General features: G+C 39.8%; 1 protein-coding gene across 1 annotated transcript in view; it reads left to right on the top strand.

The window, feature by feature from the left end:
• HPS1 (HPS1 biogenesis of lysosomal organelles complex 3 subunit 1) overlaps nucleotides 1–25,791 on the top strand; it is a 946,304-nt gene that overhangs the window by 206,190 nt on the left and 714,323 nt on the right. Inside the window, exon 2 of the mRNA XM_044056829.1 lies at nucleotides 19,104–19,220. Coding sequence (XP_043912764.1) covers nucleotides 19,104–19,220 — 117 coding nt within the window. The remainder of the gene's footprint in view (nucleotides 1–19,103; nucleotides 19,221–25,791) is intronic.

Here is a 25,791-nt window from a genome sequence, read left to right as displayed (position 1 = left end):
TCAGAAGTTAAAGCATTTTCTAATCAGTTGTATAAAGCCTGAGCTGGAGCTTCACCCTTTTAGTAAGTTTTAGAGAATGTGAGCCACCCAAGTACTAAATCATCAAGTTTCTAATTTAATTCTGTGATGGACTTCTACTTTTTCAATTAAAACCTCCTTTATGCTAGTTAAACAAATAAATAAATAATAGCAATTCTGAGTGGTCTTAAAAATTTTATTAAACCACCTTTTTCTGACTGTAGTATTTAAGCTTGTTGTGAACATATCCTTACTTTAGAAAGAGTTGTCTTGCATGAGATTCTGACTGAATTTCTTGTGTATTGTGAATAAGCCTTCATGGAATTCAAGAAAGGAATTGCCACGGTGAGTCCTTTCCCTAAAGAGGAGCTGTCATCACCATAAAGGGTTCTTTTTAATCTTTACCACTGAGATGCATCATGTGTATACAGACAGTACTGAATTAAGACACAAATATAAAAGCATGTACCTAAGATGTCATCCTTGAAAAGCAGAATCAGACTCAAGCATGGTCACCCTGAGGTAGTCTTTAGTTGCAGAAGAAAAAAAATGATACCCACTGATCTACTGATGTTTCGTACAAAAACAAAAGTAAGCCAGGAGTAGAAGCATAAATATGTACCTTTAACTGTGATCATATTAAACCAGAGGACCAGCAAGCAAAACTGAACTGAACTGAGACAGTGACTTGGAGATTTGCAATTGAAAAGGTTCATCAGCAATTAGCAGACAAACTTTGGATGAGTTAGTTCCCAGCATTGTAGCATTAAATCTAGACCAGTTTGTACAGATGTAGTTCCACTTTAGGCCACTTTCACTGAATATGTATATGTATGTGTGTGTGTATTAGATATAAGGGAAGTACATCATCTGACAGTGTTAATTCCATTACATAATACGGACATCTAACTGAATTAACTGCATGCAGATGCAGAGTTTAATGCTCCGTTACAGCAGCAGTCTGGAGCTGCACAGCTTAGAGACATCTGACTGAATATGTAAAGGAACACCACCACACTGGTAACAGTACCAGGGTTTTCAGGCACAGCTTCCCACTGAAATATGTGTATTTATACTAGGAAAAATACAGCATCTGTGCTAATTGCAAGATGATTGATTTCTTGAAAACAGAGGTCTCCATTTGACTTGTTTTTTGCCAATTTGAAAGCAGAAATCCAGAGAGAACATCAGGCCTGGGAGCAGACTTTTGCAAACTGTACAGTGCTTAAGTATTTTGCAGATGAAGTTTGTGTGACGAACTGCACCTATATTCATATATGGATTCTTGGAATCATTCTAGCATTGCTCATCTGTCACACACACATATTGACTACATCTCTATCCTTGCTAATATGCAAAAAACTACCTACATAAGCTAGAACAAACCTACAATAAAATTGAAATATTCTGTTAATAATCCTGTAACAAAACACATCATTGTAAAGCACTTAAGATTTACAGGCTGGAGTTAAAACACCTTTTAACATTTAATTATTGAAAAACAAGAGGGGACAAAGTGTAGGAAGAGAAAATGTTCAGTGTTTTATATGATATTTGTTTCAAGATGAACCCTGACAGCCTAGGCCTGTCTTGAATTTTCTTTCACTGCCTTGGTATTTTCTAAGTGCCAGCATAAAAGATTGGAACTTGTGCCTAATAAGAAAAGACGCAGGTAAAGGGTCTGCAAACAAAATGATGCAGAGTTTAATTTGGTCAGTGGCTATAGTCTGATAGAGAGAATGTTTGCTCATAAGTTTTTACAGTAGACCATGATTGCAGTTTGTTTATTCTGGGTGACAAGACCCTGATTGATTAGTCTCCAGTATATGGGTGTTCTTTTACAATTAAGGAGATCACTGTACTCTTCTGAACTGTGTTGCAAAAAGGTGTTTTGACCGTGACAAAACCTTTCATAAAATTATATATGAACCCAGAAAATGCCCACCCATCTCTAATTTACTTCCGTAATGTATCCCTCGCAGAGATCTAAGACTTCAGGCTTTAAAGCTCCTAGAATTTGTCAAACCAAATAGCCTCTTTGACTCTCTTTACTCTGTCTGTGTAGTAAAGCTGTGGTATTCCATTTTCCTAGACCATAGACATAAAAGTAAACGTAAAACATTTCTGTACAATATAGAAACCTACCTAACTTCCCCTTGGAGTTTCATTTCTGTCTATTCCAAACCCCTATCCATTCTTGTTCCTCCTTCTCTTCGTATACCTCCTTGAACTACTATATTGTCTCCAGTCTTAACCGTATATCTAACTGTTGCCATATACTGTCAGTTTAATTTGTAACCTTCACTATGTTTTCTATTTATGTACATGTGTATTTTGTATATTTTTGTGTACGTGTTTAATAATGTCCACATACAATTGATTGATTTTTTTTTGTTACCTACATTGTTTAATTGTGGAGCTTTTCTCCCTGAACTTAAAACATAAATAAGCATTTGAGATAGTGTGGCTAAATGTTCTGCCTAATCATTCCAGGAGCGAGAGTTCAATCCTACTTTCAGATCGGTCTGTGTTGAGTCTTGCTGTCTCTCTCTAACTTGCCCATGAGTTCTCTCCCCCTCCCAAAAATACAACAGACGCGCATCCAATGTAAGGAAAGTCTGTATTGCATTTACCCCAGCTGTTGAGGCCTGGGTGAAGCCTAAAAATTGTTCACAATGCCAATTTCACTTATCCAGTCATCAAAGGAATAAATTAAATTTAAACAGCAAAACAGTAAGTAATGGGTACCTCTTATTTGAAAGAGTGCACATGACAGATCAACTAGCAGATCTAGCTATTTTTTTTTCTTGGTCAACAAATGGAATTAAATAAGTTAAATAAATACATAGAGCACTAACCAAGTGCAGCATCAGACTCTGGCAGAGAGATTGACAAAGCTATAAACTAGCTCAGCACCGAACACATCACTAAACGGTAGTTGTATGCTAGCTCTGCATTAAGCTGAGATGCTTAAAGCTTTGGTTGTGGGTTGTGAAATACACGTTGTACCAGGATGAAACTAATATGCAGACTTCAAGTCTGGCAGAAATACTACCATACAGACACAACATTAAATTGGAACAATAATGAGAAAAATATTGAAACTTTGTGAGGTGAAGATGAAACTTGACATGCAATTGTTGCATGGTTTCATGTTTCACCTAGTGATGTAGCAGAGGGCTGTACAGACTATGAAGGAATGACTAAGTGAAATGAAAGTCGAAGAACTTGGAAATTAAACTGTAATGGTTTCTGTTAGCTACAGGAGTAGTCTTCAAATGATGAGAAATTTCTTGAAGGCAGAGATCTACATTGGAGTTACTTTTGCCAGTTTCAAAGCGGAATATAAGTATTGACAAAGTTTTCTCATCACTGACTCCTAAGGTATGTTACTCACTCTCAGTACAATTGTTTATATAATTTTTCCCTCAGCTTTGGCATTTCATACTGACAAGCATTTGCAATCGTAAGCCACCATAACTACTTCCCTTATTCTTTTTCCATTGATCAGTACTGATTCACAGTGGGTTGTTTCTGAGTGGAGACTTCACTCAGTTTACATTCCCACAAGAAGCACCCTTTATTTGAAAACATGTCAGTCCATTCTTTGATCCCTCAGTGTACTCCGTGTAGTTTGATGTTGGTGTGCCTTATGGTGACCGCATTTGATCATGATGACTTGAGTTGGATCACATCCCATTACCCAGCTGTTATTTTGCAGTCATTGTAGCTGCCTCACTCACCTTCTAAGTGAGGGATAGTAGGTGTGATACAGGCAGACTGCAGTTTTGTGATGAAAACCCACATGAGCACAGGGAAGGCATGCAGACTGCACCCAGAAGGCACTCCAGACGAGAATATATTTACCTACGTGAAATTTAAATGTTAATACAATGAGAAGGCCCTGCAGTCACACCCCAGTGTCTTTAAATGTGCTACCTACAAGACCACAGTAACTTGAAGAAAGGAGAATAAATTCATTGTTCCGTTTACAACCAGTTGTTGCTACATCAGAGGTAATACCTTTAGAGATTGGGGGTGTGGGGGGAGATCTTCATATCATGTTTGCAGGGGCTTTTGGGAATGTGTACTGCTTTTCTGTTGGTCATATTGAGTGACAGATCTGTATAGTCAGTAAGTTCAGTGACTGTTTGTTTATTTACTAGTCCCTCCCCCGGCATGGCAGAAGGATTATTGTCCTAACTGTCATAAAAGAAGAAACTCCTGAAATTGTAAATCAGTTGTCCCTCAAGGTAATATTTTAAAGATGATGTTGAAGAGTATAAGAGGTAGCTGAAGGTCAACATTATTAGTAGTTTACAGTTGTGGAGTTGGAGTTTCTTTACATGAACTAGTGCAGATACTGGAACATTTTGTAATAACTGTAGACACTGAGAAAACAAGACTTTTTTCACCCTTTAAGTGGATTTCTCGTCTGTTTTGGTATGGTAAACTGTAAGAAATTGTGGAATGGAATGGGATGTGTCCTGACCATATTTTAAAGGATTTCTTATGTATTAAATCCGTATACAAAGAATCACCTTTAACAAACTTTCTTTGTAAGTAGAGGATAGAAAAATAAGAATCTTTCCCAAGGAAACCAAGTAAGGCCAAGGTGCTTGCTGGCCTGCCTTCTTATTATTTGTACATACATTGTTGGCCGATTTTTCCCTGCATTGATGCTAATTCACCTAACAGTTTGGGCACCAAGGCTGGTTTTGTGATGCACACTGATAACCTTGTACTATACACTCCGTCTGAACAAGGACTCTGATAATCATGTTAGTGGAGAAGTGTTCTGTACAGGTTCTCCTAAAGCTAATAAAGGAAAAATAAGCAAATTGTTAGTTTTAGATAAATAGTTCAACCAGGAAAGTCTGTGAGGTCATAACGTGTACCTGGGCTGATTCTAGCCCTTGTACACCTGGGGGTTAATATTCAAGTTCTAGTTTATTATAATACTTAAGACAATGTAAGCAGTAAAATACAGAATTAGAAACATGATGTACACTGTGAATGAAAGTGAATCCATATAAAGGCAAACTGTTGGCAAAGATGTACTCATAAGAATTAGAAAAAAAAATGAAATTCAGTGTGCAATAAGCCAAAAACTGTTGGATCAGGGAAACTAGGAGGCATCAACTTGTATAACAACCATAATAAGAAAAGTTGAAGCTTGAAAAAATTAACTCTTATTTGATGTAGTAAGCAGAATCTAAAATGGTCGGTAACTGGAAATGTCAAGAACCGTGGGATAGCATGGAAGCAGAGTTTCTGTTTGGACTGCCAGCAGCCAAAGTTCAGAAATGGACTCTGTTTGCTAGTAGGGTTGGATGGGAAATAGAAGAAGAAGAAACATACAGTAGGAGGGTGGGAAGGGGCTTGTGGCTTTGTGATTTGTTGTGGAGACTAGAAGTCCAACTGCAGAATTGGGCAGAGCGATGTAATATATTTAGTCTGGTAGGTAGATCAGCACCCCAAGTGTACTGATGTCATTGCTTGTCGCTTCTCCCAGGGGGGTGGGTTACTGACAGACTGCTGCTTCATAGTTTATAAGAAATGCAAGGCTATTTAATGCAGAAGACCATTTCTTCTTCCCAATACTCGCCCTTTAGCTGTACCCCCCCCCCCCCCCACGAATAGCACAGCAATTCTCAGGAATAGCAAAGCACTTCATTCCCAAAATAAATTTGTGTACCTACTCAGTCGTCAAGGTTTAATTTGGAGGATGCTACGATGTAATTTTCTGTAACTTGCAGGTAATACCTGTCCCAGAGATGGAGCTGTTCTTTGGCAGTAAATTTGTCTCTCCAGCATGTTTTATGTGTAAAAAATGTATAGGAGGCACCAGACCAAGGCAGGTACAGATAAAGTTTAATCCACAAACAAGATACAGACAATGGTGAGCGCTTTCGTAGCCAGAGCTACTTCATCAGACAGTTGAAAATCATTGCTCATTCATATTTAGAAGTTACCAGCAACCAATCAGAATCAAATTTCAATTAAAACAATACAAAGCTGTTAAGCTATTAATTAAAACAATATAATAATTATGCTTATTAAGCATGATTATTATATTGTTTTAATTAATATCTGTGCCACATAGATTGTCTGAGTGCTGTTGCTGCATGGTGGTCAGAGACTAATTGATGACCCAGATTCATAGGCTTATAGGGCGATACTAGGCTGTTGGCCCGCAGGCCTTTATAAGCCTAGCCAAGAATTTCAGCCATGTTCCCACAAAGTCAGCACCTGTTTTCCCTGTCCAGCAGGGACACAGGTGGGATCCCAGGGGTATATTTTCTGTTTCCCATCCAGTCGTCCAGGTTCCTGTTAAAGAGGGCTAGTGAGATACTCTGCTTGACATGGTGAGGAAATCTGTTCCACAGATGGGGGGAGTCGTTGGGACACAATCTATCCTGCCAACAGGTTCTATTAATGTCACAGATCAGGTTGAGATCTTGCATGCGGGTTGTGCATATGGAGTTTGACTTACAGATATGCAGCAACTCCATCAAGGCTGAGTCGGAGACAGCCTTGTATGTCAGGCACAGGTCACCTCTGAGCAGTCTGTACGAGACTGAGTAGAGGGACAGGGCTTTTAGCCTATCTGTATAGGATAGGTGTTTGAGACTGGATTTTCCTGGTCAGGAACCTCTGTGGTCTATCCAGCTGCTGCATGTGCTTGGCAAGGTATATGCCGAAGGGGGCATTGTACTTGATAATGGATCTGATAATGGAGGAGTACAGGGATGTTAATGACCTCCTTTTCCTGGATGAAATACCCTTGCTTATGAGGTGGGCCATGTAGAAAGCCTTCCATACAATGGAGGCAACATGGTGGTCAAAAGTCAGGTTGCTATCAACCTGGGTGCCCAAGTCCATCATGACTGATTGCGTGTTTAGTAATTTATTATTAATATATTAATTAGTGGAGACACCATTTTCCCCAAAGCGGATAATTATGCATTTCTTGGCATGCAATTTGAGGCCATGCTTCTGGCACCAGTAATTAGTTTGGTTAAGGCCCTCTTGGTTCCATTATTCTTCACTACATTACCATTTTGAAGTGATGTATTCACTGTACTTGCACACTGAGGGAGGGAGTTGCTTACCAAAATTGAGAACGCTGCATTTTTTGCATTTAGTGTCAGTAATTTTTCAATACAGCATTTGTTTACAAGGATTACTCCATATTGTAATGAATGGATATCGGAGGGAGATTTGACATTAACTCTGTGTTTGTAGTAGTGTGTAAATAGTTAACCTAAGGTCCTGACTCCCAGTCTGGAAGTCAGACCAGTAGATGCTGAAAAGAAAAGGGTCGTGATTGCTCCTGTCACCTGTCTGCTGCTCCCCATCAGGTGTTTGCTGTCTGGCACTTATGATGGTTCTGCTTAGAGATGCAGAGTTGGACTACAGCAGCAGAATGTAGACCTTGCATTGTACTACTGCAGAAGCATACACATGCATAAACAGACATGGTAGTGTAGCAACTTAGTATTGTAATCAGTTTTATTATCCATCTCCCTGTTTTCTTCCCTGAACCTACAAATGAAGGAGAAAAGGTACTCCGTACCTTGGATGTCCACAGAACTTGAGTGCTGTCTTGACATAACTAAATATTTTACATCTTCAGGTCAGTTGTTCATTTCTTGTGAAGATAAAAAAGACAACCCGTGTCAAAACAGACTTTTGATATGCTCACCATTACAAAACTATTTCAGGCAGGGTCAAGGCTCACTCTGCTAGGGTCTTGGCTTCATCTTTGGATTTTTTGGAAAGGGTTAGATTCTAGAAGTATTCTAGAAGCTGTTACTTGGTCATCTGTACATACTTTTACAAAGGATATGAGCTTGATTCCTTCCCAAGGGGCAGATCAAGCTTTGCTAGGACTGTTCTCTAAGGGCTCCTGGACTGTCCTTCCACTTTCCAAATATAGTTAGCTAATTTAATCTACCAATATAGATAAGGCTACTACAGCAGTAATGATATGATAAACATAGTACAGCTGTGTGAGTAAAACTTGCCATAAGAAGAGATGTCTGAATTTTCACTGCTGCAGTAGCCGGTTTACTATTATATAGTTGACGCACAAGACCATCTTACATGAAATGACGAGTAAAACATTGAACACTGAATATCTAGAAGGTCAGAATGTTGCAAACACCCATCCTGATGCAAATTCAACCTTTCTCGACATCTGTAGAATCCAGTCCTACACAGCACAAGACGTGGCATGATGAGCCCCCCCCCTCCCGCACCCCCTTTAGGGGGCTGCACCCACCACACCCCCTGCATATTATATATTCCAACTCTGAGATCACACTACAGTGGGGAAAAGGGTAGTTTTCCCAATCCCCACTGTACTACGATCTCTAGTTACAAGACCGACCTCATCTGTGCGAATGCACTGTGCATTTGCTGAACCGGGACTTGCACAATGGAAGGATCTGCAACACGGTTCAGCCAGCCTTAATTCGACAACCCATGGTCACTGATCCTTCTCTTGAAATTTTAAATGTATACAGCAGTAGCCACCCTCTCTCTCCATTCCTGCTTTTTTGGTGTGTTTTTTATGCCAGTGTGTGAGCATTTATTTTTTGTTGTCCTAACATTGGCCTTTTAGGGCTCAGCCTTTTTCTCTGTCTGCTGGCGGGAAAGTTCTGAAGGGCTTTGCGCCCAAACTTGTCGTTTAGTCAACATAGCTCTAGCTGCCTGAGAGTTTGGGAATTGGAAGATGCCCTGAAGCTATAGAAGCTGGCTAGCTGTTATATCTTTAACATTTTATTTTTTAATAACTGGGACGAATGTTTAAATGACCCTTTGCAGTCACAATATTCATATTGTAAGTTTGTTTAATTATACACAAGTGATGAATGATTGAAAACAAAAAAACTACTCGTTTGCATGTGAAATTAATAAAAAGTTGATTTAACTATTTGGATGTTACTTTGTATACCAATATGGATAATAGGGTCATGTACAGATTTCATAGAAAAGAGAATGTAGTGAACAATTTTTTGTATGCAGCAAGCAGGCACCCATCCCATTTGATTCCTTAACATATGGCGAATTTTATAGAATGTTTAGGAATACTTCTGAAGTAACTTTGAAAACAATTGAGTTGTCCTAGGTGGAAAACAGACTTAAAAGTAGGGGGTATTCTGATGCAAAAGTTCATGAAGCTGCGAATAACGTGACTGATGGGAGAGGAAAGTCACAGGTGGACAACAATTTTTTTTAATTTATTTATACAATTTTTTTTCAGGTTTGGACACCATTATTAGAGATCTCTGATGTTCATCGTGCATACAGCTGCAGTCATAACAGATGGGTTCTCCTGCCGTCAGGCGGGTCCTCGGTCGGCCGAATTACAAAGTCTAGGTCCGGCGTCGGTTGTCGTCGCTTCTTCCCTGACGTCAGTGTGACGGGTATAAAAGAACCAGCCGACGCCATTTTCTCCAGTCTTTCTTGCCGCGCGGTGCCCGAAGCAGAAGCAGTTCGCAAGTGCAGGTCGGCCAGCTCCTGAGATTACGAAAATTTTGCAACCAAAGTCTTCTTGAAAGCTAAGTACCCCGTTGGGGAAACTTTTCTTGCCTCAGACCGATGTCAGACAAAGTTAATAATTGTATTTCATGTGGGAAGCAAATAACGCATAAGGATTTTCATTCCCTCTGCAATCCTTGCTTAGGCCCAGACCACGACGTCTCGGCCTGTCGTTTTTGTGCTACATTCAACAGACGCACCATTAAGCGTCGGGCAGAGTTCGCCCAACATTATTTTGGCAAAAAATTTAATTACATTATGTCGTCGGAAACTCCGACTCCAGTTTTGAGTAAAAGACGCAAAGATAAGGACCGACATACGAGGTCCGCGGCTTCTACCAACACCACGCCAAAGCCGACTACAGGTGGTCCGGTTCTCAGTGAGGCGCCTACGCAGCCCCTGACTACCGACGACACTTCACTGGCGGTGTCTTCTGTACCCGAGGTCGCAGGCTCCTCGGCCCACACCCCGACTACCGATACCGAAGCCACTCTAGGCGGTGAAACTCAGAGTTTAGACAGGTATGCCACCTCTCAAGGTGTCTTCAGGCCTTCCTCTTCTTTTTCCATCAAGGCTTTTTCTAAGTCTAAAGCAGCCATGCATCCTAAGAGACAAGCTCCACAGGGCCCTTCTCCAGGCCCCATGCCTAACAAGCAGATGCTCAAAATGGCTGAGGATTTGATTACTCTTATCAGGGGTTCTCAACCCCCCCCCCCCGGACAAAAGGCCCAGAGTGGAGGAAGAATCCCCCTCCTCGGACCTGGCCTCCATTATTTCAGAACACTCTGATGACCAGGAACATTCATACTCCCGTTTTGAAGATTCTGATGCAGAGGAGTCCATTCCCTCTGTCTCCCCCCCTGAGGATTACTCTTTTGGGGAAACCTTGCATACCTTGAGGGAGCACTTCCACTGGGAAGGCCAAGAGTACTCAGACTCCAAGAAAAGGCTTAGGGATTTTCTCTTACTCCCTCAGCACAGGCCTCTGGCTATACCTCCTGTCTTAGACATTCTAGATGATGTGTATTCGGAGACCTGCCTTAACCCAGACTCTTTACCTCCAGCCCCAGTCAAGCCTGACAGGTACTACCGGGTTCCTGACTCACACCAATTCTTATACAAAAGCCATGCGGCTGACCCAGAAACTATCTCACAGGGCCCCAAGGGAATTAAGGCCTCCACTGCTAAAAATCCATTACCTTCAGAGCGAGATTCCAGAGCTTTAGAAAGGTGGGGAAAAAAGGTATACACCTCGGCCACCTTAACCATGAGGGCATTAAACTGCCAGTTCCATATGTTAAAGTACCAACAGTTTCTGTTATCACAGTTGAGAAGCAAAATGTCACAACCTGAACAACCAGACTTGAAGGAGTTGCAGGATTTGATGCATAGTGCAGAACAAGTGGGTAAACATACCTTGCAGTGTGCTTTTGAGGCTCTAGAGGCCTCATGTAGAGCTGCTGTTACAGGATCAGTCATACGTAGACATGCCTGGCTCAAGGAGCAAACCTTACCAGATCATGTTAAAGCTAAATTACTAGATGCCCCTCTACAAAAATATGTATTATTTGGTGTTAAAGCTGAGGAGGTATTAAAGAAAATGGAGGAAAAGGCTAAATCAATGCAAACAGTGAAAGATTTCCTACAGGTACAACCTCCACGTTTCAGTAGAAATTGGCCTTCCAAAAATTGGTCCTTTCCAGCCACGGACAGACCCCAAAGAGGTAGATACAGGCGCCTGAGGGGCAGAGGGCAATCTCAAGGATCGTTTAGAGGCAGACAATGGCAAGCTCCTACACAAAGAGGTGGTGAGGATAGTTCACAGCCATTCAGAAAGCAAACCCAATGACTTTCCCCTTTGCATGCCAAGCAAGGCTCAAATGGCAGCACCTTTAGGCGGAAAACTGGCATTATTTTCAAAAAATTGGCATATTGTCACAAAAGACAAATGGATCCTGGACATTATAAACAGAGGCTACAGATTCCATTTTCACACCCTTCCAAAAATGAGAGGCATGCTAAACCTGACACACAATCAAAGGGCAGAGGCACAAAGACAAATTTCAGATCTCATGGACATGAAAGCTATTCAAGAGGTACCTACACAAGAACAAGGTCAAGGTTTTTATTCCAGACTATTCCTGGTACCAAGGAAGGGAAAAGATTGGAGACCTATTTTGGACCTATCCATCCTAAACACATTTTACTTGTGCCAAAATTCAAGATGCTCACATTACAGCAGCTTCTTCCCATGCTGGGCAAGGAGTCTTGGCTGGTAACATTGGACCTCAAGGAGGCATACCTGCATGTCCCAATCAGACAAGATTGCAGAAGATACCTCAGATTTCTTGCAGGTTCAACCCATTATCAATTCTCTGCATTGCCCTTTGGCTTATCTACTGCGCCCAGAGTATTCACGAAATGCCTGGCATCAGTAATTGCCTACTGCAGACTTCAAGGGATACAAATATACCCATATTTGGACGACTGCCTGATCCAAGCGGACAGCAAGCACATACTTCTGAAACATCTGGCTTTTGTAATAATGTTGTTGAATTCTCTGGGATACACAGTCAACAAAAAGAAATCAAGGCTAATACCCTCTCAAACAATAATCTTCCTGGGTGCCATCTTGGACACAAACACCCAGATGGCCTACCTCACGCCAGAGAAACAGGGGCAACTAACTCAATACTTCAGAAAACTAGCAAATTTCACCAGGCTGACTGCAAGGAAAATCCTGCAGGCCCTGGGATTCATGGCATCTTGCATCCTACTAATCCCATGTGCAAAGCTGCATATGAGGAAACTTCAATGGTACCTGAAAAACCTATGGTCTCAACACAGCCACAGTTTGGAAACAATAATACCACTGATTCCATGTCTTCAAAAGGAATTTCTGTGGTGGGCTCAAGCATGCCAAAGAAACACAGGTCTCCCATTCTGCAAGCCTCAAGCAAATCAAGTCATCACAACAGATGCCTCTGACTACGTCTGGGGGGCGCACATGACAGATCGGTGCATTCAGGGCAAATTGTCCCAAAAAGAAAAGCACTTACACATCAATCAAAAGGAAATGCTAGCAGTAATAAATGCTATTATAGCTTTCAAAGACCTTCTGCATCCAGGTCAACTATTGATAAGGACAGACAACACCACAGTAATGTGGTACATAAACAAACAGGGAGGAACCCATTCATACCCCCTATGCAGGCTGGCCATGTCACTTTGGAACATGGCTCTGGAATTACAAATCGAACTTCAAGCACAGTACTTGCCAGGCAAGGAAAACACGCTGGCAGACAACCTAAGCAGAAATATGACAGATCCACACGAATGGAAGTTGCATCCTCAAGTTTTTACAGATAATTCAAGCATGGGGAAGGCCAGACATAGATCTCTTTGCCTCCCACAAAAATCACCAATTGACAAAATTCTGCTCAAGGACTTTTCATCCACAGACCTGGAGAGTGGACGCTCTCTCTTTCAGTTGGACAACAATGACAGTTTATGCCTTTCTACCTCTTCCTCTGCTGCCCAAAGTTCTATTAAAGACCAGAGCAGACAGACCAAAGATGATTCTCACTGCTCCAGATTGGCCAGGACAGCACTGGTACCCACTCCTGAGGAGCCTGACGCATTCCCCACCATGGATCCTACCTCTAATGCCTCTTCTTCTGACTCAGCACAGCTTCAAAACTCTTCACAGTCAGCTGAAAACACTCAATCTGGCTGCATGGAAGATTCCTTAACTTCACAATAGACCCTACTCTCCAAGGAGGTGCAGGATGTCATTTTGGAGGCCAGAAGGCCTTCTACTAGAAAAGCTTACTCCGCAAAATGGAAACGGTTTTGTGTCTGGAATGAGAAAAAGGGCCAGAATCCTGGAATACTGAATTTACCTCAAATATTACAGTATCTAGCTGAGCTGCTAAGCAGTGGACTTTCATTCTCCTCCATCAAAATCCATGCCTCAGCCATTTCTGCAGAATACAACACTGATCCTCCTTTATTCTCTCACCCCCTCTTAAGACAGTTCCTCAGAGGGCCTAAGAATATAAAACCCCCAAGGAAACAACCAGTACCTGCTTGGGACCTCAATTTCATTCTAGAAAAGCTGACCTTGCCTCCCTTTGAGCCAGCTGCCTCAACAGATTTGCAATATTTGTCCTGGAAAACAGCCTTCCTTCTGGCTATCCCCTCAGCTCGCAGGGTATCGGAACTACAAGCCCTCATGGCTGTGCAGCCTTTCATCATTTTCCATCAGGACAGAGTTTCCTTAAGAACCAATCCGTCCTTTATGCCAAAGGTGGTATCCAGGGTAGCTTTGAATCAGGCTATCCACTTACCTACCTTTTACCCTAATCCTCAAAACAAAGGGGAGAGACTACTACATTCCTTGGACATCCACAGACAGCTGTGTTATTATTTGGACAGAACAAAGCCTTTCAGAAAATCAGAACAACTCTGTGTCCTATGCTACAGGAGCTCAAGGGAAGCCAATTTCCAAACAGACCATCTCAAAATGGATAGCCCACTGCATACGCTTTTGTTACTGTTTTCATGGTAAAACTGTACCTGCAGGCATCAGATCTCACTCCACAAGGGCCACAGCTACCTCTGCAGCTTTCCTCAGAGGGGTTCCTACCAAAGATATTTTGGAAGCAGCCACTTGGAGTTCTGTGCCTACCTTCTCCAAGCACTATCACCTACCATTATACTCCAAAACTAGAGCAGGCTTTGCCACTGCTGTCTTGCAGGGCATCCTGGCTCCTCCTAGTTCCACCTAGTGCCTACCACCCCTTTTTTAGCTTTGGGATTCTACCCATCTGTTATGACTGCAGCTGTATGCACGATGAACATAGTACAGTTTTGTACCTACCATAAATGTAGATGTTCGAGTGCTAATACAGCTGCAGTCCAGGTTTCCCTCCCTCCTTCCCCTCTTGGGACAGACCTATGGGCCAACACCTCCTCATACAAACCTGATTGGGGTATTCATTTATGGTGTATTTGTTTGCAATTACTGTTTTTTGATTATATTGCATTGCATTATTACATAAATTTATGTATTGCCTTCCTTCTGGGGGCACCTGACATCTGGGGCAAGAAAAACTGAAGAAAATGGCGTCGACTGGTTCTTTTATACCCCTGTCGCACTGACGTCAGGGAAGAAGCGACGACAACCGACGCCGGACCTAGACTTTGGAATTCGGCCAACCGAGGACCCGCCTGACGGCAGGAGAGCCCATCTGTTATGACTGCAGCTGTATTAGCACTCGAACATCTACATTTATGGTAGGTACAAAACTGTACTTTATACTGTTGGTAATAATAAGTAGGTAGGTTCCTTTTTATCCAAATTTGTGACTTTATCAGATTTAAAGGAATTGCTAAGCTTTAAGTCTGTAACACTGTTTTCAAAGTATGATTGTGTGTGGGTATCATTGCATGTGGCCATTGTAAAGTGCAAAATCTTCATGTGGCAAAAATTTAATGATATCTTTTGTTTCTAATGGTTGTTTTTAGTTGCAAGTCTTTGAGTGGTGGATATTATTGAGTGTAAAATGGTATGTGGGTCTGAAAAAGAGAAGTCAAGGTTCAAATCTTGGAGCACTTGATGATATTGGGAATAAAAATATGAATATCTTAAAAAGGAAAAAAAAAAAACATGAACAGCCTAGTTGCTGGACATTTTGTGGAGAAGCATTACCGTTTAGATATAAGGTTCTTTTTAGTGTACTGGCGCAGCTTTTTTTTAACAAGGGGTGGGGACTTTTTAAGTGGATTATTAGAACTGGAAACTAGGATGATCCTGAATTACAGGACATTACACCCCAGGAGTTTGTCAAGAAGTAAATTTATGAATTTTGTAGTATTATTTACTAATGTTAAATAAAATATGTATTTATAAATGGAATCTTATTCTAGTTTGATATGTGAAAAAAGTTGATTGATTAATTAACCGTTTGTTCCTGTATGAAAATAGAACTGAAGTGATGTCAGATCCTGTGAAGGCGAGTAGCTGAGATACCAGATTTAATTAATAAAAACAGCTCTTAATGAGTGGTGGATTATTTTGTTTTGTTTTTCCTTCTTGAGATGCCTTTTGTGCAGTGTGTACAAGGCCTTTCTTTGTGTGTGTATATGTATTTTGTTAGATGCTACAGTTTCCCTTCAGACACAGTCTTTTATTGGTGATCTTTTAAATTCCTCCACGGCAGGCACAGAGTGTACATGTGTATCCTGTGTTACACCAGTGCTCTGTTTGAGTGCTTATATGCTTTGCGTTGGTTGAATGCCAAGACAGGTTTCAGTTCCCCTGAAAAGCTGGTATCAGAAACTGTATCGATGATTAAATAACTATTTCAAAGTATGTTGTGAAAGAATGTAATTAAACCATTGTATAGAACATAGTAAATAAAAGCAAATTCAGTACTGCATTAAACAGCCACTTAGTGATGAGGTAAAGCAGTACTGTGCAGAAGAGGTGAGAAAGGAAAAGGGCTGATATTTATGAGTTACGGACCTTGAAAAGTTCAGCAGAAATGCTCCCATTGCTATTGAGGAAAATGATTATTTTAATGAGCTGGACATTTCAATCAATGGGGATGTAACCAGCATTAACAGGTAAAATGATATTTGATAGTCACCAAAAATCCCAGCAGAAACTCAGTGGAGGTATAGAAGCAATCTTGCTTCCCCTGGTTTGTCTCAAGTATTAATCACAAGTAAGCAGCCTGGTGATCAACCTTAATTATAAGTCAATTAAAAAAAATCTTATGTTGCAAAAGGTAGGAAACCAGAATATGGGGGGGGGATAATGTTTCATTACCACGAAACATATATTGGCAGTTGCTCTTGAATGTGTCGGAAAATCCTGTCATAAGTGAAACAGTTTCTGTTAATAGCTGCCTGAAGTTTTAATAAACTAAGTAGTGAATGTCTTTTTTTTTTTTTTTTTTTTTTTTTTAATATAACTGGTTTTATGGTTAAGGTTTAAGATCAAGGTTTAAAAATATGACTCTAGGTGATTCGGTCATGTTGCCTAATGTTGCCAAAATGGGCATGGGTAGTTACCGGTGCTAAGTGGGTTGAGGACCTGACCTACTCCAACCTACTCCAGGGACCCATACTAATGGGAGGGGTGTATGTGCCCCTATTGGCCAGTTTATGCCTGCCATAAAGCCCAGCAACCCTGGGTCTAGTTGCCCAGCCTTGGTTACCTGGGATAGTGCTGTTGAGTGAAAGCTGGACGTATCACCCTGCCAAACATGAACTGAGAATTGCTACACTTAATGTAGGCTCACTGACAGGATGCAGCTTGGAAGTGGATGACATGATGATACGGAGGATGCTGGACATTCTGTGTTCAAGAGACAAGATGGAAGGGCAGTTCAACAAAACCACTTGGTTTGGGATCTGGAATCTACTACTCAGGAGGGGGACAGGCTAGAAATGGAGTGAGAATTGTGGTGAGAGAGGCTTCAGAAGGCAGTGAGGGATATCATCAGAATTAATGAAAGACTCATGGCAGTCAGACTCCAGTGTAATTAGAGGGCAGTATTTATAATCTCAGCCAATGCCCCACAGCAGGGTTGTGATACTGAGGAAAAGACTACATTCAGACAGCAGTTGCAGGACCTACTAGATAAAGCAGGACAACTTGAATTGGTTTTGATAATGGGTGACTTAAATGCACATATCGGGACAGACAGAACAGGATATGAGGGCTGCCTGGGTCCACCAGGGTGGGGCAACAGGAATAAAGAAGGAGAAGCCATTCTAGACTTCTGTCTGGCAAATGGCTTGATAGTAGCTAACATATGGTTCAGAAAGAGAGAGACATGAGATCACATAGAAGAGTAGCCAACATCCAGCTCTCTTGGTAGACTTCCTACTAGGAAGGAAAAGGCAGTTGGGTAGAATCCATGATTGCAAAGTCATCCCCAGTGAAACAGTGCGCCCACAGCATAAACTAATAAGATTAAGAGAATTTTCGCAAAAAATTGGAATATTCTAACTATTGATGAGAAGCTATGTGCAGTGGTAGGTGACACCCCTAGATTCACCTACAAAAATACAAAATCATTAAAACGTATGTTATGCTATGTAAATAGTGAGAAGAAACCACTTAGATCAATTAGGAAAGGGACTCGTGCGTGTAGAAGCTGCAATCAGTGTTTTTATATGTTGAATAACAACAATTTTTTTCACCCGGACACAGGGAAGGAATATGATTTCAGTATATATGCCAATTGCAAGAGGAGATTTGATTTATCTGGCCACTTGCATTAAATGCAGCTCGTTCTATATAGGTATGACTAATAGAACCCTAAGGGAGTGTGTGAAAGAGCATGTATATATATATATATATATATATATATATATATATATATATATATAAAACTACAAGAATTTTACCGAACAAAGGGAATTGAGGTGGATATTGAGACTACAAGCAGATAGAGGTTCAGGACTCAATGATAGGGTCTCTTTATGGCTCTTTTTAGCAGCCAGGAGTCTTAAACGTTAATAGAATTTCATGCTTGCAGATAGGTTGAGAATTAAGGTAATGTCCACTAGCTTTTTTGCATATTGTTCAATAGTACTTGAGCTTTTTAATGTGTAATTTTTGTATGTTTGTTTTTGTATTCATGTTTTATATATATATTTTTATAATATCATGTCTTGATATATTCATTTTTATATTTATATATTAGTAGGTGCTTTTGATGAAGATATTTTATGTTTTATTAATGGAGTTAAGGCATGATGGATTTAGATTTTAGCTCTATATATATATATATATATATATATATATATATATATATATATATATATAATTAAAAGTGACATGCTTTGATGCTTAGATATATGCCTTTATTTTCTCTATTTATATTTTTCATTAGACTAAATATACTTTACATACAGCTCTACATAATGTTTATATATGTGTGTTTTAACAGAAATATGCACGTTTGTCTTTACATATTAATATGGAATTTATTCAATATTATCTATGTTTTCAATATTTGCTATATAGTGAGATTTTATAAATTGCGAACATAGAATAATGAAAGAACACTATTACAGCGCAGTTTTATCTACTTAATATTTATGAGCTACGAATACGATTGGTTTTGCCAATGGAATAAGATGGTATTTAAAGACAATTAATGTGAAGTTGTTAACAGTCTGATGAAGCATTCTATCTGAATGTGAAAGCACTTACTGGAGACAAGATATGTTGCTCGTTTTTTATTGTTTTTAAAAAATAAATGGTTAGCTTCTTATGGTCGTGCTTGCTACTACAAAAAATCAGTGTTTGCATTCTTTAAAACCACGCTTGCTGATGACATATCGGAACCATAATTGGAGACACCATTTGTGTTGTATAGGATTTCTAGGCTATGTCTGTGTTAACAGACCATGAGAATTTATCATATGTATTTACTGTCCATAGACTGCTATGGGATTAATTTTGGTTTTATTTTGAGACTGCATTTTTAGTCTGTGCTGTTTGGTTTCTTTAGATGAAGTGTCTCCTGATTGCCAGTGAAAGTGCCGAGGTTTTGTTTTACTGGACTGATCCAGAATTTCATCACAGTGTCTATGAAAAGTTTCGGTTCTCAACAGCTGACGATGACCAGGTATGTATTTAAATGTGTACTATATGTCTGGAGTTTTCCCCAAAATGTATTTTAAGAAATACTTAAGATTGACATCGGTGGTGGTGCTGCAGTAGCGTTGTCGCCTCACAGTTAGACATTGCCCGTTCGATTCTCAGTTAGAGCGTCTTCTGTGTGGCGACATGCGTGAATGGGCGTTCCTTCGTTGAAGGTTGTGCGTTAGGCCCGGCAAGCCAGCACGTAAAACTCTACTGCCAATCATTAGCGGACCGGAGTTCCGCTGTGGCGACCCCTAACCGGGAAAAGCCGAAAGACACAAACAAACTCAAGATTGACATCAGTTTAAGAAGTGTGTTTTTTTTCTTGCATTACTTTGACTGTTTTGTGCTGAAAAGCTGCTAGTTTTAAGTTAGCAAAGAAAGCAGCATTTCTTTTTGTTTCTTTATTTTTAGCATTCATATGGGGGCCATACTTGGGGTTGGTCATGCTATGCGTAACCTGATCTTTTACAGGTAGGTGACATACCCATGTCCTGTTTTGTAGATAGCTTCCCACGGATGGCAGGGGCCTTATCACTGTTGGGTGGTGGTCGCTAGAACAGGGCAAGAAAAAGAAGCAGGTAATGTATGTTATGTAGTAGTTTGCAAGCTACTTTACTAGGAAACATTGAGCACTGATGCAGATGTACTGCAGAGTGCAGTAGCGTCTTGTTCTTACTTTTTCTAGAAGCTCAGCTGGCCATAGTTGTCATTCAGCTTTGATCAGGACAAGAAAGCAAAGGTAGAATCCACCTTCACTTGTAAGTGAGGAGAGTCAGCTGTCAGCCCCTCAAGTCTTTCATTTCCTTGTCTGACTGTCTAATTAGCCTTTTAGCTGAATCTTGAACTTTGGCATGCTGGTCCTACATCACTGGGTGATTGCAAAAGCAATTCTTCTGGGTAATTCAAGAAGACTACCCAGTGAGAAAAGAACCACGGATACAAAATACCCAGAAAGCATGGCTAGAAAAACCATACTGTCATTAAAGAAATGTGTTTAAATACAGCAGATGCTTAAAATGTCTAACATGAATTGCCCAGACTAGAAAACTGGAATGTCAGGACCCGCATTAACAAGTCCCATAATGCTAACACTAAATGGCCAAAAAATGGACTTGCATATACTAAGTTCGACATGGCCATTTCTTGGAATATTCCCTTTTCTTTGAGGTGTAACCGTCTTGGAGTCAGTGCATTTATAAGTTGAAGGATGTGGGGAACTTGTCTTACCCTTGCAAAACGGAAGATTTTAGGAGGAGTGATGTTCGAAATTTGCTCTTCTCCTGCATTTTTGGCCTTTTTTTCTTGCTTCAGAGCTTAGAGCTTTGACTGCCAACATTTCAGTAGTGAGCCAACTAGAGTATTACTAAAGCAGACTTCTGGCAAATGTGTGTTGGTTTATAATGTTTGGGAAAGGGTGACGTATTAACTTTAGTATTGCATTCTTATCTGACATAGTTGGTGCATTTCAGGCTTTTGGAATATAACAACTTTGTTAGTTTTTGTGATGCTTACAAGTCTTAACCCAGCCTTTTACAGACCATCATCGTGCTGCCATCCTAAAATGAGTAACTGCTGAAAATGCTTTAACAGTGCCCAAGTTGTATAGTTTTCATACTGCGAGTCAGGTTGTATATCCCTGTAGGTACCCTAATCTAAGAGGGACTCCAGGGTCTTCAGTGATGTGTAATTTTGAAAATGAGCTTGTAGCACAGTTTGCTTTCCCTAACTTGAGTGATGAAGCAAGATCACAGTTATTTGTGGTAACACAGCCCTTTAGCAACTGTAATGTCAGTTGCTGGTGTTTTGGTATATATAACACTCTTTTTGATATACTGGTTAATCCCATGAGTGTTTACCAAGTGATGGTTTTTATATTGTGCTTGTCAGTGTAGTACTATGTTATAACTTGCTGTATACAGCTCTCTATATACACTCTATTGCTGTGGTTCTTTATCAGTATATCACCTTCTAACCTCCTTTCATCTTACATTCATAAACTTTCTTACCATCTGTCTATTCTCCCTTCTTATACTTCCCCATATTCTCTTGCACTGACCCAATGTAGTCCTTCCTCCATTTCTTATTATAATAAGTATTAACTTTATTGCCTCAGTATAATATGACAGTTTTTCTCTTTTCTTTTTTCAGTGCCTGTGGTCACTACATCTGAACCCCTGTACAACAGGAGCTCTACCACAAGGCCCATCTCCCAAGCATTTTCACAGAGAATTTTGTTGTTGTACAATGTAAGCACATTTAACTTGAAGAAACCTACTAGTCAAATGTCTGCCTTGTGGTAGAAAGTGGCTTTAACACCCCCCCCCCCAAAAGAGTAGTCTTTGCATTCCACTGATGAAGTTGACCACTGTCCTTTCTCTTGACCAATAGATTACACTGAATATGTGCTGCTTAGTCTCTCTAGCTGCCAGGTTTCTGCATTCAGGAAATGAAAGGAAACCTGTTCTACTTTGTGCCTATTTCTTATTTGCTTTGTACTGATTATAAACTGATTACTGTCTGTTATAATTTGACCTGAGGGTGTGAATCCCTCTATGCTCAGCTGCGCGTACTTCCCACATAAACATTTCACTTGTGACTCTTCTTCTGCAACCTTTCCCAAAGAACCTTTCCATCATACAAATGCTCTTGTTTCTTTTTACCTAAATTACCAGCTTCCATTTAATTTTTAGCCCCATTCCCAATTACCTTTCTCCCTCCCATGCTGGTTTGCAGTACATTCATAGTCACACCCCTCCCCAACACTACTTATTTGTAGTTCATTATATCTTCTACTTTTCCCAAATAACCCCTCACTTTTCCTATTTTAACTATATCCTCGTAATAGCCTTTTAAACCCATCTGTTCCTTACATTCCGGAGAAGATACTAGGATATCCTCACAGTCTTCCTTCATAGAGAGTAGGCAGGAAAGGATTTTCTATCGGCTTTCAGACTCCACCACCACTAAATATCCTACTGCCTTGCGACTTCTTCTTTCTTAATCTCTACTTCCCCACTTCTGCCAACAATGACAAACCAATCCATTTACGTAATCGTGCTCCTCCTCCTCTTATCCTCTATTCTTTTCCTCCTACTGGGCCATCTCTGTAAGATTCTATAACAGCTGCTAACTTATCTCCAACTCTGTCCCAGACACCTATTCATTCTTCCTCCGTACAGTGTCCACACATCACACCAAACGTATTTCATGATGCCCCTCACCTTTACTCCGAATATAGACTGATAAACTCCATTTCAATGCAACTAAAGCAAAATTAAGTGGAAAAATACTCTCCAGAAAACAAAAATATCAGTAATTTTCCAATATACTAAAATCTTTCTTGGAGGAGACATTCACCTTGATCCTGGCTGACCTATCGCAATGAACATCAAGACAGTTCTCTTCCACACAGTACTGTAACCCTGTAATGCTCCAACCCCACCCCTGATAATCTAACATTTCGAAGCTTAAGAAATAAAATTGCTGAACTACATGTCTAGGTTACTCAGTATAAGCCTGATATTTTCTGTGCAACTCAAACTTAACTTAAACCCAGCATAAATAACTCCAAAATTATACCTGTAGGCTATAATATCATCCACAATGACTGTATAATAAGAAAAGATTGTGGCATTGGTTTAATATTTCCTAACTACCAGATTTCCCTCTACAACAAATCAATATCAAAATTAATTTCAGCAGAACTTCTTATTACTTTCCTGAATTTAAACAATTATAAACAAATATGTATTACTGTCCTTTATATTTCTCCTGGTGACAATACAGCTATACTGGAAGATATCCTACATTAAATATCCATAACAATTTCACAAGAAAAAATACTACTGGGTGATGTGAATGTCAATTGGTTGGACATAAACTCTAACTCCTGCACATCTATAATGAACTTATTGGGTTTCACATAACTAATTAATAGCTTCACACATTATAGCAAAACATCAAATTCCCTATTAGACTGGATCCTAATAACAGACCCTAGCAAACACACCACCACAGGTATAATGTTTGACAGTTTCAGTGATCATCTCCCAATCTGTATAACCAGACAGATGATATTGTAGCCAGGAGATGTCATTTTGTGGTCCCACTGGAGAGATGATAAAATCAGCAAGCAAAGGAGAGTAGCATTGCTGGAAATTAATTCATCCTCAAGTTTTACTTTGTACCTTCATGAGGTGGACCCTGTTTTTATTTATTTTTTTTAGAAAATCTCATAAAGATGACCCTGATGTATAGCCTGTATTTTATGTAGCGTATGTCATGGACAGAAAAAGTAAAAGATTTCAAAAGGCAGCTGGGTGCAGAAGTTCCATGATAAAAAAAAAAAAAAAAAAAGTGCCCAATCCTGGTAGGCGCACTGGTGCCAGGACTAGAAAACAATGACAGTGTTGAATCCTCAAGACACGAAAACACGATGGCCCCCCTTTTGTAGAAGGAAGTAGTAGTCCACAAATCTGATAGGCCAGAAAAAGAGCCATAAAGATGATAGACTGGACTGTTGAGGATAAGAAAGAAATTATGCATTGTTGCTGTTATGCAAGAAGCCTAGAATTTCCAGACAGGTGTACAAAGAAATTAAGAGAAATTAGAGGAAAATAAAATGGTTGCACAAGAAATACTGTCAAAAGCTTCAAATGCAAATCTCTGTTCATTAATACAACAGATTAATGAAAAACATTATATAGACCAAGAAACCTTGGGCCGTTTGGAAAAAGACTGAGGTAGTGTGATAATATAAAGAACAAAATCTAGAGATTTTTGAAAGGTATAAAAAAATATATGGGCATGGGAAAGAGAGATATCTGATATGGTACAGTATTTATTTTATTTTACATTTGTTGACCAGGCTAGTCCAACTGGATGCATGTCCATTTTCAGTAGAGGCCCGGGAAGAAAAGCTCTACAAACACAATATTATTTACAGTAAGAGACATTTTACAAAAATTGAGATACATTACAGTTTTTTACCATACATTGGATTTTTGCTTACAAATTTAGTACATACCAGGTATAGTTAGTCATACAAAGGAAATCTCAAGTAAAACTTCTAGCTGTAGAGACGCACTCTCTTTTTAGGTAACTGAAAAGTAATTGGCACATACATATAAGATGATTAATACCCATAGATAAGCGAGGTAGTTAGGGTTAGCACAGGGGCATAACCATTGTGATTTAAGGTATGGTTTCAGTTTGCTTTGAAATAGGGTGATTGAGGAAAGGGAGGTTAGGTCACTGAGGAGGGAGTTCCAGGTTTTGCCCACAGTATTAGAGAACAGAGAGTCACCAGCCAAATTGTTTTACCTATTTGCACAAGATGTTTATTAGATGAGCGTAGGGTCTTTAGGTTGCTATAGGGGGTGATAAGATTTGTAAGTATTGGTGTGTTAGGTTGATACAGGATCTTTATGTAAAAGAGAAAGTCAAATTAATCAATAAAAAGCAGCCCAAAATATCTTCAGAGAAATGCAGGCAAAGGCTCCCAGAATGGAAAATTTAACAGTACAAAAAATAAGATCACAAGGTGGGAACATTGAACAGGGGATCAGTAAAGCAGAAGTTAAAAAAAAAAAAAAACTAGAAGCTGAAGTTATGGAAGTCTAACACAGGTTATATCACAGCATGATGGAACAATGAGTCTCTCAAATAATGAGAAACAGGAGGAGCAGGAGACATCCAAAGAAGAAATATGGACACGGGAAAGAAAAAGAGGTTTAATGTGGTACATTAATTTATGCAAATGAGAAAGCAACACTAATCAGTACAGAAAGAGCAGCACCAAAAATATTTGAAGAGAAATACTGGCAAAAGCATCTGGATATGGAAGATTTTACAATACAAAACATAAGAAAACAGAGGGAAAGTAGAAAGGAGGGTTGTGTTAAAGAAATAGAAACAGAGGTTATAGATTACCTGCGAAGTGAAGAATTTGGTGTAGAAAGTCTAACTCACACCACCACAGCACGATAGAATAATGAATCCTCAAATTAAGGAAAAAACAGTGGAGTGGGAAATGTCTGATCAGTTGCCATATGAAGATTCTTAGGAGCCTTCAGTGGGAAACAAATATAAAAGTTCAGGTGGAATTGCACAACAAGGAAGGAACAGGAAACTGTGGCAACTCTGACAGTTGATATTGTGGAGTGATAGGCAGAAGAGAGTTCCCATATGAAAGACCAATGGATGACACAGGATGAAACTTAAGAGAATATGGCACAGGAAGATCTAGAATTTTCTGTAGCATGCTCACAGGAAGTTGAGAAGAAAAAAATGTGCTCTCAGTTTAGAAGAAAATAATCTAAAGAAAGAGTTTTAATATATATGGATAGACCGATTTAAGATCAATAAAAGAAACTGACTACAGAAAGTCAGTAAGACCCAAAATGTTAGAAATTGGATAAGACAAATGAACACAGTAATCAGGACTGTTCATGAAATGTATGTAATATAACAGAAGTAAATAGGATATATTACTGTGCAGCTTAATAACAGATGGTCTTTCTACAGAAACACAGGGCAGTAAGTGAAGGAAA

The sequence above is a fragment of the Protopterus annectens genome, chromosome 14.part0 (assembly GCF_019279795.1).
Source record: "Protopterus annectens isolate FY-2018-M chromosome 14.part0, PAN1.0, whole genome shotgun sequence".
NCBI classification, from domain to species: Eukaryota; Metazoa; Chordata; order Ceratodontiformes; family Protopteridae; genus Protopterus; species Protopterus annectens.
Note: the sequence above shows the minus strand (reverse complement) of the source record. Positions and strands in the feature narration are given on the sequence as shown.